Source organism: Sinocyclocheilus rhinocerous, unplaced genomic scaffold, assembly GCF_001515625.1.
Source record: "Sinocyclocheilus rhinocerous isolate Xijiao unplaced genomic scaffold, SAMN03320098_v1.1 scaffold57, whole genome shotgun sequence".
NCBI lineage: Eukaryota > Metazoa > Chordata > Actinopteri > Cypriniformes > Cyprinidae > Sinocyclocheilus > Sinocyclocheilus rhinocerous.
Window position 1 is genome coordinate 274,738 of NW_015652130.1, and position 15,153 is coordinate 289,890.

Below are 15,153 nucleotides of genomic sequence, written 5' to 3' on the forward strand. Positions count from 1 at the left end.
CCAGCTAAATTGAATTTATGCTACTCAACAGCAAGATTTAGCACACCAACGATATGATGCAACTTAAAAAATATCAGAATTGTAGCATTTTTTGTGTACTTTATTGCTGCTTGAGGGAAATGACTGCAAAAGCTACATTATTTTGAAAACAGCTTAGCTGCTAACAAGCTGTTGACAATTATAGCTAAAGTGTTAGCGTAGCTAATTTTTTTTAAATTTCATTTCTCCACAACACTAACTAGCATGTTTTTCACACGTTGGTTCCCACACTTTGTTTAACACCTGAAAAGGAGTGCTACAGTTTGTTAAACTGTTCGCCAAGCCTAAGCCTGATACTTCAAGCACATTAAGTGATATGAATCAATAATCTGAGGTGTTGTTTTTGGCTGTGTTCAGTACACAAGACAAAATGAGAAAGGTCAGGGCTTACCAGACATACCATATATAATAGACTGTCACATCAAATCCTGATGTAAAATAAATAGGCCTAACTATAGTGTATTATGGGCTGTGATCTTGTGAAAACACATTCTGACATCTTTAATAAGCTCTTTAAACTAGAGCAAGGACTTTGGGTCATAGCACCAAATGAAGTCGTGGCCCGTTAATTATTACCATGTTTCTGCTGTTGGGTTGCTGTTTGTGAAAAGGGAGAAATGAAGAGTTTTCAGAAATAATTCACTGTAGGATCACATGGGGTCAGGGTAACACGTGGTGCTCAATTTGTCGCTGAGTGTGCGCCTGTGTCTGTGAGCGTGATCTATGACCCTCACTCTCACTGAAACTGTGGGCCAAAGCAAACAGCGGCTCCCACCAATCCCTGAGGGGAGACTCCCAACCGTAGAGATTCACACTCCCTCATCTCCTCCTCACTTTCTTCATCTGTGCTATTTTGGTTCTCTTATTCCTACTATGTTCTTTCAATGAATCTTCTCCCCAATTCACTCTTTCTTTGTCTTATTTCTCATATGCTTTATAAGTTCTCCTCAGACGAGTAGCATTTCCCCTAGGTCCATAATACTAAACAGACTGCCGCCGAAATGCCTGGTTATGAATGTACAGTGGCCCCAAAAGAATTTGGTCACTGAAGCCACAAACATTTTTATTTATGTCTTTTATATTTACATTTTATTTTATATATATTTTTTATTATATTATTTTATTAGGCTATATTATTGTATTATTATATTATTTTATTATATTGTATTATATTATTATATTATATTATATTATTTTATTAGGCTATATATTTTTATTATATATATATATTATTTTATTTTATTTGTCATATTATTATGGATTCAGTGTCCAGATGTCCTTTAAAGGTCCCCTGAAATGCTTAGAAACACGCAGCGTTACTCTATTGGTGCGTCTCAATCAGCTCCCTTGTTCAGTAGTCAGGGCACTGATCAGGGAGTCGGCCATTTTAAGGGCTGTCTCAGTTGCGAAATCCTTCCAGTGCACTGGAACGTTCGCTTCCTGAAAAATCCCACAATGCACCACAAAAACTAGGGAGCATCGGCGCTCACTATGCTCCCTTACCGGAAATAACGTCACATTTCTGAAGCGCGAAACATAAATCACACGAGCCAACTCGATAAATATAATGACACGCGACAGAAGATTTGAATAGACAAACCGTTTTTTTTAGTATATTTCAACATAAACACACATCGCTAGACAGGAATTGAACACATCTAATTAACATTTATAATTACCGTATTGCTGAAATGTCGATGTGTTTAAAGAGAATAAAAAATAAATATCAAAAAGAGATCGGTCCTGTCTGTTGTTTATTAATTCCAGTGATGACGTTCTACTATGTCCGTTGACGTTGTACGTAATCATGTCACTGGAATTCGAGTGATCACTGTCCCAACGTGCAGTGAGTCAGGGAACTAACCAGTGCCCGAATTCGTGTACACAATCTACTGATTCACGAGCTCGGGGGCTAGGGAACTGATTGAGACGCACCCTATGTGTTGACGTCATTTTAACTGAAACAGGAAGACAGGGCGGGACATATCAAGCAGCCCCGCCCCTTTTTAAAATAGCCAATAGCGTTCATTTATATCACAGCTTGGGCTAGAGCCGTTCAGAACCGTTGAGCTCCGTAAAGCCGCATTTGACAGGGTATGCCAGCCACAATCTCATCCATATTGCTATAAAATATAGCATTCTGCGTAGAAGTGTCTTTGTTTATTTTATTTTATTCAATAAACAATTCAATCAGAACATTTCACAAAATGGCTGTTGAAAATATGAAACAATAAATGTAATGTTCAAAATGAATACAAACTAAAAATCCTTTGACACTTTCCAGTTGTCACATTTTGTGGAACATTAATATAATGAACACTGGTGGTTATTCTGCTGGCAGCTGTATTAACTTAAAGGGTTAGTTCACCCAAAAATTCTGTCATTAATTACTCACCCTCATGTTGTTCCACACCCCTAAGACCTTCGTTCATCTTCAGAACACAAATTAAGATATTTTTTATCAAATCCGATGGCTCAGAGAGGCCTCCATTGACAGCAACGCCACCCAAACTTTCAAGATCCATAAAGGTACTAAAGACGTCGTTAAAACAGTCGACGTGACTACAGTGGTTCTACCGTTGCTGTCAATGGAGGCCTCTCTGAGCCATCGGATTTGATCAAATATATCTTAATTTGTGTTCTGAAGATGAACGAAGGTCTTAGGGGTGTGGAACAACATGAGGGTGAGTAATTAATGACAGTATTTTTGGGTGAACTAACCCTTTAAGCGAAACTGGATACTTGGTTTGATATGTGACTTGAATGTCCAAAAGTACATATTATTAAATTTTTCTTGTAAAAATCAGGCAGTGCATTTTCAGTTTTGTATGCAAAGTCACTCTAACTGTGAAAGTTTAAACGTAGTGAAATGATTTACAATAAGAGCTTATCAGTAAAAGAGCTTATCAGTATCTTTTTAATTAATGGTAGGGAAAGTGAATTTGGAGGTCAGATGTGACTGTGTGGATGCTTCAAGTACAGGTCTTTAAATGCTTTGAAAGCCGCTTTTCTAAACTTTTACATTTATTTACAGGCCCAACTTAAAAAACCAAAGTGAAGTTACTTGCCATATACGTATACCATATGAGATACAGTACATGTATATAAAATGTTACTTAACTGCCGCTTTGTTTATGTGTATATTGTGTTGCAGATTAAACATGTCCCTCATGATTTCTGAAATAGTAGACTACCTCTACCATACACTCGGCAAGTTGTAAGTTTGTTTGCCCTTATTTGTCATACGATTTTGATGGACAGATGAGAGAGAAAAAAGACATTTTATCTGTGTGGTTTGATTCAATCCTTTGCTTTAATCACCCCGTCCTGTCTTCCCAGAAGATAAGGATGATGGAGTAATCCTCTGTCAGGGATGAGGGCTGTTAAAATCAATGCCTCATACACATGATGAACGTGAGAGGAAAGTTTTCATTCCGTTAAAGTCACACACACACAATTCAATGAGAGCAGACTCCCTCCATCATATTCCGTCCACCGTCCTTCAACCGGTCACTCAAATCCATGCGAGCTGTCAAGTGACAGCCCTTTGAAGCCAAGAGATAAGGGATAATCTTCAAGTGATCATTTAGACGGACAGCTCAATCTCCAAAGATAAAGTTAAACGTTTGTGTGTGTATATGTAAGATTAAATTTAGTTGGCTCTGCAGACAGTAGATACTAAAGTAGTACTAAAAACTAGTTGCTCCAGATGTCCTTCAAGTGTCTTTGCTGGTTTTATATCTCTTTTAAAATAAGTAGCTCTTACATTTAAACATGTTATAAAACTTAAAATTGGCCTTACATTACTTGTTCTCTGACACAAGCCAGTTCAAATCTGTTTTCGGATCTAAAATGTTTTTGTGTTTTATTGTGCCAGTACATAACTTGCTATCAATAAAAAAAGAAGCTATTTTCTTTATAGAGATTGTTACTAGACTGCATTATTAGTGATGGCAAAGACACACAGACTTGGTTGAGAACTTGTTGGAACATGGCGGACCTGCCCTTATGCTTAATTAGAACCCTGAAATGAAAGAGATGAGGAATTCTAGCTATGTGCCAGGAATGCCCACACAGGTAAATTAGATTTTATGTTGTCTGCGGCCCCGTGCTAAATCTCTTTGTATAAGAGTCGAGTAGATTGTGTCTTCTGATAGAACATTCATATACTGGTACTTTGCAGAGACGGGTGTTTCTCTATGGCTGGCACATTCCACTACATTACCAAACTTCCAAGCAGAATGTTCTGCCGAGCTTGACTGTTGGATCTTGTTATAAAATTATTATTTTAAAATAAACTCTGTCATAAATAAGTCCATTTCTTTTTGTGAGACAGCCAATGTTTAGAGAAACTAAAATTGGAGATGTTATTATGTCATTTTTGTCTAAAGGAAAATTAGGGAGTTTGGTGAGAAAATGATATACTGTGTTTTATTTATACGCATTGTTCAAATTTCATAAATGATCATTATTGCTATACAAACCACAAACAATTACCAAGTCAAAAAAGTAAGCCTAGGCTGCATTTATCCTGTTTTCAAAGTGTTTTGTAACATATATGTAGACATCATGTTCTTGGGGTTGTATTACAGACTATTTCATTCATTTTTTTTAAAACTTTGATGGCACTTTTCCATCCTTTGGGCCTTGAGCAATCAGAAATTATGTCTTTTTAAACGTGGTTACATGGTCTGGTGTCTCTTTTCAGTTGAGAGTTGCAAATTTGACCTTGGGCTGCTAAGTGTAAGCATGTGCTTCAGACTTTTAGCATAGATCTGTTTCACAATAGAATGGGGGATTGTTACAGTAAGATTTGGAATTGCAATTGTGCTTGGCCAATCTTTCCTGTATATGCTTTGCCAGCTATCTGCAATGAATTATTTCTTCCTCCACCATCCACCATTCTAAAGTTGATTCTCAAGTAGACCTTATCAGAGACAGAAGCCAATATGTTGTCCTTACATTCTTCAAAGGTTTCCCTCAGCTTACTCTGAAATAGTGGAACATCTGACACAGTCCTCCGTGGTCATCCAAAGGGATGGCGCTGTGAACTCTGTGAACCATATTGGGTCATGATATCTAATATCATGAGAATTTAGGAATCAAAATATTATAGTACAATATGAAAAATGGATATTCATTTTGAGGTTTGCTAAAATTACATGTAATAGTGTTATTAAATTATTAGTGTCTTTGAAGACTAACTTTAAGTGAGTGTTAGATTGCAAAAAGCTAATCTAAATACAGAAATAAAGAAAAAGAGCATGCATAGTTAATATTCAGCATCACTGCAATGCATCAACGTCTCTCACAGACCACATACTGTACTCAGTTTCCAACAAAGGGAACCAAGCTTGTTGGGGAAGAGGAAAATAAAGTGTGACACCCCAGTATTGGTAGTATAATTTAAATATAAGACTCGGGAGGCCCCACGGGAACTCTCATAGAGCCAAAAATCCCCAAGAAATCCACCCTGTAAAAACAGGACTGTAACAATAATAATAACAAAGGACATAGGAATGTAGCCAGGGCATTGAACCTCAGGGAAACACTCCAGACTGGTCATATCCATACAGCTGTACAGATGCTGTTCTACTGAGGAACTACTGTGACTTGGCTACACTTGTGGTGTTTGGATTAATTGTATGTGAGTCCTTGTAGAGTTTAGAGTTTTTAGAGCAGATTTGGAGCGTGGCTATGCATCCAATAGAAAACCTATTATATTTAATACATCTTTTGAGGTGTTTGTAAGCGTTTCGGCTGCTTCTTTTATTTAGTTTTCATTATCTTTAATGTTCATAATCCTAAAGAGTTGCAATTCACTTATTGCACTGACAAGTCCATGTGTTCTGTATGAATTCCAGAAACTACTGTGAGCAAAACAACACTGCGACCAATAGTCCAGAGAAGCTCTGGCCTCCTATGCTGAGCATTGTGGGTTCAAGTCCCATCTGGGTTGAGTTTCTATAGAGCTGTGCAGTTCAAGTAGCCATAACCCAACAATGACTTAACCGATATTGTGAGTTAGATGTGGAAACTTGTTTGGAATTTTTGTAATTACATTTGGTGCTGCTAGTGGCAGAACTGACAACCTTCAGCGTTTCTATAACAATATAAAAGGCACTTTTATTACAAAAAAAAATTCTCACTTGGAAAGATTTTCTTTTTTCCTTGTTTGTGTGTCACTTTACATAAAAGCATGTGCTAAATAAATAAATAGACTCTTTCACTCTGTCCTTTTTAGAGCTGAAGTCTACTGGAACCATCCATCACTTTGCCTTTCTGCTCAACTCGACGGACTACAGAATCCTTCGTATGGACGAGGACCATGATCGCATGTACGTGGGCAGCAAGGACTACATCCTGTCACTAGGCCTGAACGACATCAACAAAGAGCCCCTCATAGTAAGATTTCTCAGTTACACAATACAGATTGCAACAAACCAAACTATAAGCAAGGCTTGGCAGTCTAAATCTGGTCAAATCTTTCTCCTCAGATTCACTGGCCTGTGGCTCCTCAGAGGAGGACTGAGTGTGTCCTCTCAGGAAAAGACATCAATGTAAGAATCCGCAATCCGCAAGATTTTTTCATGGAAACTAATTACTTTAATTCTGAAAGGACACATTAAATCAATCCAAAGTGACAAAGATACATAAGATTTATTTCAAAGAAATGTTGTTCTTTTGATCTTTCTATTCATCACGTTTTATTTTGAAATATATTAAAATAAAAAATATTAAATTGTAATATTTCACAAGATTACTGTTTTATAGAAAGCATAGGAAAAATTTTACCAACACCAATATTCTGAATGGTAGTATGGTAGTATGCAAATATAATATATTTTATTTTATATTTATTCTCTGTGTTTATTTTATAGGTGCCATTTTTTTCTCTCTTTCTCATAGTTTTAATATCGGTGCATCACTACTACAGTAATTACCACAATCATTGTAAAACCTAAACTAGTTATTCCAACATGGGCATGTCAATATCCATCTGAAAGTATAATTTCACCATGACAGCATCGCTGATATCATTCTGTTCTGTGTCAACAGGGCGAGTGTGGTAATTTCATCCGTCTAATCGAGCCGTGGAACAGGACTCACCTGTATGTGTGCGGAACGGGAGCTTACAACCCCATCTGTACCTCTGTGGACAGAGGTCAAAGGGCACAGGTAAACTGTCATTCGCAGATGACCCGCTACCATTTGCAGGTCAAGGGTTCAAACGGTTGGCTACCTTATTCAAAAGGTATTATTTCATTAGAGAGGAATGTTTCTCCATCCTGGAACAAACAGGATAATCTTTACCACCTGCATGTCTTTTGACTCTGTTACTTCAAAAACTTTTCTTAGTGTTTAGGAGGGTAATTGCATTTAAACAGTCCTAATTTCACCTCCCTTCTTTCCCATGACCATGTCCCATCATTAACCACTGTCCATAAGAACATCATTCAAAATGGTCTGAGATCACATTGAAAATCTGGAAAGTTTTTTTTTAACTTGAAATTGTAAACTGGAAGTAGAGATCTAAAAGAAATTGAAATTGATTTAAAATTCTGCGCTATTTCTAGGACACTTTTCAAATATAAGCAAATTTTTGACTGATCATGTGAACTTCAATGTTTTTCCACTCACATATTGATTAAATAATTTGCAATTAATAAAAAAAAATGTATTCAAATATTATTATAAAATTAGCATTTTCACTAGTGGTCTCAGGCTTTTGGATCCTACTGCATTTGTTCTCCTTTAATGGGGTTCTGCAATATACATGTCTGTTTTGTTTTTTTGTTTTTTCATACGCAAAGGCAATTTCATGTGTTAACATGGGCTTTCAGCATGTGCATGTTTTAGACAACTTCATATCAACTCATCTTCTTTGTCCACTATGGATACACCAAACTGCAGCCATCTTTCTAGCATCCCAACATCTTGTTTGGACACAGCCTTGGCCATTCTCGTGGGTCCTAATTGAATGAATAGAAACAGGTCTTTATTGAGGCACACACCTTGTTTTATAGGGCATGCTCCAAGATCAGATGCCTCGCGCGGGAGGCCGGACCAGTCGAGCCGCAGACCCTAGTGCTTCACCAGAACCATACGCACCCAAGGTGGGAAATGAACTCTTCAGTGGGATTGAGGTCCTTTTTGTACTTTATTTTGGACTTTCTTAAGATGCACTTTCAAGATATGGTTTTTACTTAGAAGTGTAAGGAAAGGTTCTGTTCTCACAGTATTTGGATTTTCAACAGCTGGTTTCCTCAGCCGCTAAAGGCGTTGAGAGAAACAGCAGAGAAACTGTTGTCTTTAGAGTTTGTCTTTGTCAAGTTTGCCTACACTTGTCCAGAGCCTGCCTTTGGCACAGAAATCTAGCAGAACGTGCACAGATTACTCCCACACCCACACTCCATCATGCTTGAAAGTGGTTAGTCAGCAGAAAATGTATTTGTGGTGTGCGTGTAAAGCTTAGAAAGTACAAGGTTCTAAAAACCTTTTTTATATTATCCAAAACAAGTCTTTCGTGGAGACTTGAACTTGCTGATAACTTCTTTGTGGCATGTTGTAGACTCTTTAGATGTCCTTCTACATCTCTGCTTAGATTTTAGTTCATGTGTTAATTCATGCTAGATTTTTCCCAATTGCTGTGCATTAATAATACTGTTTTACATCTGTGTGACTGTAGATGGAATGCAAACTGCATGGAGTTAAGTGGACCATTAGCTCGAAGAGATTTTGTTTTTCTAAATACCAGAATTTAATAGTTGTCACTAACCCAACAGAACCATATAGACTATTTTAGATTCATATGTTAAGAAGCTGATTGTGATAAACTGTTCATTTTCTTTGGCAACTACCAGGAAACTTGGAAACTTTGGATTATGGCATTAATTTCTTTCTTCTGGGCAGTTTTGCACTAGCTGCCTTTTGTCAAATGGCAAGATATCGGTGTTGGCATTAGACAATATGTGAGATGCCAACATTTAAAAAACACAAACAATAAGTTACCAAAAAGTATTACATTTATATTACAACCTCAAATAGTTTGTAGTTTTCATTTATCCCAGTGAACCTGTGTGCATTTCACTTCCTGGCTATACCTTCACACACTCTTAAAGGGGTCATATGATGCAATTTCAATTTTTCCTTTCTCATCAATACTGCTCATCTAATGTGATCTATTGCGCTGTCATTAATGAAACCTTCATGCTCTCCCTGTTCCAGGAATACATTTTCCGACTGGAGCCTGGTAAAGTAGATTCTGGGAAAGGGAAATGCCCCTTTGACCCCAAACTAAACAGCGTCTCAGCTCTGATAAGTACGTACCTCTCATTGCCATCATACTACTATTAGAAAATATACAAAACATAATTTATTTTGTTTCAGACTCGGATGAACTCATTTTTCTCAAGTTTATCTGTCTATCTCTCCTTATCTCCTTTACGCTCACTCTGTTTTGGCAGATGGCCAGTTGTACGCCGGCGTCTACATCGATTTTATGGGAACAGACTCGGCCATCTTTCGCACGTTGGGAAAACACACGGCCATGAGGACCGACCAGTATAACTCCCGCTGGCTCCACGGTACACACAAAATTTTTGAACCATGGCGTATTACCAAGACAAAGTTCTTTTTTTAGTGGGGAGAAGTGCCAAAGATGAATATTCAACATTGACCTTTCATCCTACCTCCTGCAAAATAACCTCATATCTCGTACACTTTTGCAAAAAAAAAAAAAACCCTCAAGCAATTACTGCCTAGTTAAACTCAATCCATGACCCTTGTTATAATCCCTGACTATATTATAGCTGTGATTCCACTAGTTATCATTTTTATTTTGTTTTGTATTTTTTCTTAAATGTATTTAACTATTATTATTTACCTATATTATTGTTATTAGTAGTAGTAGTAGTAGTAGTAATATTTATATACCTGCCCTTAAATGCCACATAAAAGGCAGGTTCATATTCTTTTGCAAGCTCACTCTATTATATTTATTTTGATTAAAAAAAATATTTTCCCCGGCCAATTTTATCTAATAGTTTACATTTGCCGTGATCTTTGAATGTTTTAGACTGGATTTTCCTTGTATTACATGTGACTCGTTGACTCTTTACTTCAGTTTTGCCTTTTTGATCATGAGTGTCTACTGTGATAACCATCACAAATTTCATACAGATGTCTTACATGTGAACTGTTCAGTGTATTGAATGAAAGGATAGACTAACAGCGAGAGAGAGGTCATTGAACGCTTCGCATTAGTTGCACTTTCTAGTGAATGTTATTTAATATTATCCATTTGCTGTCCTTTTTATTTTCTCTTTGCTGTTTGCTCCAACTGTAATTCATCTCTTTTGCTGTTCCCAAACTATAATTAATCTCTTTTGCTGTTTCCCTTCCTCTCCCTTTTTTCTTTTTCTTTTAGATCCAACATTCATCCACGCTCAGCTCATCCCTGATAGTGCAGAAAAGAATGATGACAAGCTGTATTTCTTCTTCCGTGAGAAGGCCTCTGAGATGGGTCAGACTCCCATGGCTCAGTCTAGGATTGGCAGGATTTGTTTGGTGAGACATTTTCTTAACCTTTGTCTGATATTCCATTAAAAAGATCTACACATGCTAAAAGGCATTGTTCATTTATTCACCCTCATGTTGTTCTAAACCCGTGTGACTTTCTTTTTCCATTATATACTAAACGAGAAATTTCAAAGAATGTGCTTATTTTTTTTCCATGAAGTTACAAAGAATGAGGACTAGATTTTAAGCTTAAAAAAGAACTATTAAGTGGCCTGTACATCATGTCACACTGACACAATATGCAATAACTTTTGTTTGAATAACATACTTTTTTTTTTTTTGATAAAAATCATCCCCTCAGTGAGCTGTTAACTGCCTCATCCAAATCAAGTCAATGAGCTTGATAACCGGATTAGGCTTCTTCAAGAATGAATCAGTTTGACTGTTTTGAGAACTGATTAATTGAAAAGATCTTCACAAAGAGTTATTCACAAAACGCTAAATAGAGCTGGGGCGGATATCAGGAATTTTAAGGTTTCTTGAAATTTGACTTTAAATATGGTCTTGTGGATTTTTATGTGCTTTTGCATCATTTTTGAAGCTTGAAAAAGCTCCTGTCCCCATTTATTGTAACTGTACAGAAAAGACAGACAAGTACATTCTTCAAAATATCTAAATAGTTTGCGTTCCATGGAAGGAAGTCATATGAGTTTGAAACAACATGAGGGTGACTAAATGTTAACCTAATCCCATTCATTGTTCTTTTAAGCACTGCAATAGTATACATTTTACAATTATTGGGTGTTCCTGTGCTGAACATGATGCTTAGGAAATCATATCCATGCAGGACAGAACTGTTGACTGACAGATCCTCGGCATCCATCATTGTCCAATGCCTCCTACATGAGCAACCGCTTGTTTCTTGGTTATTTTTTGCTGTTCTAATGTGAATCAAAGAAGCATGTTTGTAATGTGTGGGTAGCTGCTGGCGGCTGGTCACTGGGTATCACTGCGTCTCATTATTGAAGTTGGCTGCTGTCCACAGCAGATGGGGCTGAGCAGTGCTCAAAGCCAATGTTTACAACCCAGTCACAGCCAGTTAATGCAAACCCACAGAAATAGCCCGGAGAGAAGGACAGATACTGATGTAAAGCAATGGCTTAATTTCACACATACAGACTGTCAAGGTGTCCATCAAATCAAACTTTACAGCTAGAATTTGTGTGGTGTCTAACAGTGAATCTTCATGGCTAACGTGACCTCACTTCCTCTACAGAATGATGATGGAGGACACTGCTGTCTGGTAAATAAGTGGAGTACCTTCCTGAAGGCTCGGCTCATCTGCTCTGTGACTGGCTCTGATGGCATTGAGACACATTTCGATGAGCTTCGTAAGTCTCTCTTTTAGATGAGCCATAAATTTCCTGTGACTTGATCATTTCTGATGTTGATTACTGACATTTGATCTAGATTAGATATATTTAGATCAGCATGCTGTACAATGTTAAGTCAGAAAATACTATTTTTAAAGCCCATTTTTAATTGTCCCCTTTGACCGTTTGAGTTTAATAGACAGGACATTTTAAATTAAATACAAGCAGTCCAAGAGGACAGTTCTATATAGTTGAATTACTGTTGTGGTACCATAGTGAAATACTGGTGTGATCAGATAAAACAATGGTACTTTTGAATATATTAAACATAATATAATTTGAGTTTTTTATATGGTAAATATCCAAAATACCATGATATTACAATGGTAATACAATGTACTGTTTGTTACTGTTTTGTAGGTGTAATACCATAGTAAGTTGATATATACCATAATGTCATAATGCCCCCTTACAAAAAAATACTGAGGTAATACCATAGTAAAGTGTTGTTTCATCAGATAAACCATGGTCATTTTAAATATTTTAAATATATCATTGTACTATAATTTGTAGTACATATAGTATATTTTTATCTTGTACATATCCAGAATACCATGCTAATACCATAGCAAGGTTATTTTCGTAAACTAAAACTAAAACTAAGACTAAAACGATTGATGAAAAAAACAATTTCGTAAACTGAAATAAAATAAAAACGTCAAAATAATTGAAAAACTAAAACGAAACTAAACTAACAACAGTTATTGAAAAACTAACTGAAATAAAATAATAATTATGCTAAATCACATCATGCACACGCTTATAATTCTTTATAAATGAAAAGAACATTCAAATATAAGCCTTTACTGTTAAATGCGATTGCCGTTATTATTACATTTCTTTAGTCCCAGTTTTGATTGATGCACGGCTGTTAACGGAAAAGTGAGCAAGACACCACAGTTATAGCCTAATATCATGATTATGGTTAAATAAGGAAAGACATATAACCAAATCAGGCTACATTTATTTTCATACTAAATATCTCAACACACATCATTGGATATGACATTAAGCGCGACTTGTGTAGATTAAAAAAGGCTTGCCTGCTTTCTTTGGCATATATTTGTATACTTCTACTATCTAATCAATCTCAGCATGCGTTAATTTTGTGTCGCTATATGTTTGCCTCACAAAGGTTAAATTATGCCTACGTCTTTCTTTGGCCTGCGCTCTGGAAGTGATCTGTTAATTCTGCTAAACTTTAATTAAAACTGAAACTAAAACTGAAACTAAACTATATAAAAACGAAATAAAAATGCGTTCACAAAATAAAAACTAAACTAAAACTAACAAAAATATGAATGAAACTAATAAAAACTAAACTGAATTTTATAGCAAATTTGAAAACTATATTAAAATAAAACTAATTTAAAAATTCAAAACTATAACCTTGTACCATAGTACTTTATTTTTTACTTTTTCGTAAGTGCAATACTGTGGTACTGTGATATATACCATGATACTTACCTTTACAAAAAATTACTGTGGTGGTACCATAGTAAAGTGTTAGCATCATCAGATAAAAGCATGGCACTTTTAAATATTTTAAGTATACCATGTTACTATAATTAGATTTTTTTTTTTTATTATTATTATTATTATTTGGTACATGTCCAAAATACCATGGTAATACCGTAATACTTTATTGTCAGTGTACTTAACAAAACGTTATGTACAAAAATAACTGTATATTGGTGCTACCAATACTTACAAAGTACTTTGTATCGCAATTTATTATTTTTTTAAATGGTACCCCATAGCACTTCCAAAAATACCATAGTACTAGCATGGTACATGGCCAAAAACGTGGTATTGTCATAGTAGATGTCTAAGACAAACATAATAGTACAATGACACTTTTTGTTAGAGTGCTGATTATTTGATAAATCTTTCCATCTAATTCGGATATCTTGGGGACATTTTAGGTTCTGTGATTCTGTGGAGATTACAAAACATGAAATAAAACAGCTTTACCATTTGATTGACTTCATATATACAGTGAGGTGTTCACCCAAGGTACATTATATTCAGTTCTGTTCATTTTCACGGTATACTTGCTGAAATAAGAGGCCTCTTATGTCAGGATAGGGCATGATATAGCTCATTTGTGGAAACCACTCATGTCTGATGGTTCAGTGGATATGTCTCTCCAGAGGTTAACTTGGAAAAAGTAATTTCCTCTCTTTCCTGTATGTGCAGCGTGTAGCATTTGTGCTTAAGCGTAAAGTGCCACAAGGGCCTGTGAGAAATATATAGAGGCAAGCAGTTCTGAGTATGAAATTGAAGTTCCTGTAGAGCTTAAAATGACAAATTGGGCTTTTAAAAACTGCCTGAAAATTGCTTTTTTTGTGGTTTTACATTATGCTTCATACATGATTGTGCATTTATGTGCACATGTGTGAGGTAACGCATGCATGTAAGCTGCATCTTAACAGGCTTACACAAAATGGAGTCTTTCCCGGTGTGGGAGAGTTTGATTGACAGGACTGAATAGGATTGGCTGACAAACCAGCTGTAACAGCCTCTGCCGCTCTTCAGAGGCAAATGAATGGAAGCGCATGAATGCTGGAATTTTATTGCTTTTGCAATGTGCATAAATTGAGTAAGCGGTCGTTCTATGTTTGCTTCATTTCACAGCTCCCATAACATAGCGCACAAGGTACCCTCAGGACTCCTTTCTTTGTCTCTCTTTCTCACTTGGTTGGTCATTCTCCCTCCCTCTGCCACTGTGTTTGAGGAATGAACTTGTCTGTGGAGTTTTTGACTAGATGTTTTCCCTTTTCCTCAGAGGGGCAGTGAGGTTTTATGGGTTGTTTTTTGTGGCTTGGCAAGAGCGAGAATAATTTACTGTAGTCTGGGATTTTCCCTCAGCACTTGATTACTTAGTCCGTTTAGCCGTGACTATCCGTCTGAGGTCATCTTCGGTCTGTTTTTGATGGGACATCTGTCTATGCTTTTACCACTTGCCCTCCTTATTCCCTAAACTATCTGAGTCTCCTTTTGTTTTCTTTACTTCTGCCCCTTTTTTAACCTTCTTCTATGTACCTCTGTCTCCCATCCCCCTTACACTGTCCTTCAAGTAAAACGTTGATGGTGCTCAACTGCTCTTACGATGAAGCCCCCCCCCCCAAAAAAGTCACACCCTTCACGTTAAAGACCC

General features: G+C 36.5%; 1 protein-coding gene across 2 annotated transcripts in view; it reads left to right on the forward strand.

Moving 5' to 3' along the window:
- The window catches only part of LOC107713499 (semaphorin-3F-like), a 54,192-nt gene that overhangs the window by 31,489 nt on the left and 7,550 nt on the right, over positions 1–15,153 (forward strand). The window contains exons 3-10 of one of the 2 annotated variants that reach the window (XM_016519019.1): positions 6,284–6,444; positions 6,537–6,599; positions 7,099–7,218; positions 8,067–8,156; positions 9,268–9,361; positions 9,507–9,626; positions 10,469–10,608; positions 11,837–11,951. In XM_016519019.1, coding sequence (XP_016374505.1) covers positions 6,284–6,444; positions 6,537–6,599; positions 7,099–7,218; positions 8,067–8,156; positions 9,268–9,361; positions 9,507–9,626; positions 10,469–10,608; positions 11,837–11,951 — 903 coding nt within the window. The remainder of the gene's footprint in view (positions 1–6,283; positions 6,445–6,536; positions 6,600–7,098; positions 7,219–8,066; positions 8,157–9,267; positions 9,362–9,506; positions 9,627–10,468; positions 10,609–11,836; positions 11,952–15,153) is intronic. The other variant, XM_016519020.1, reaches the window with a different exon arrangement.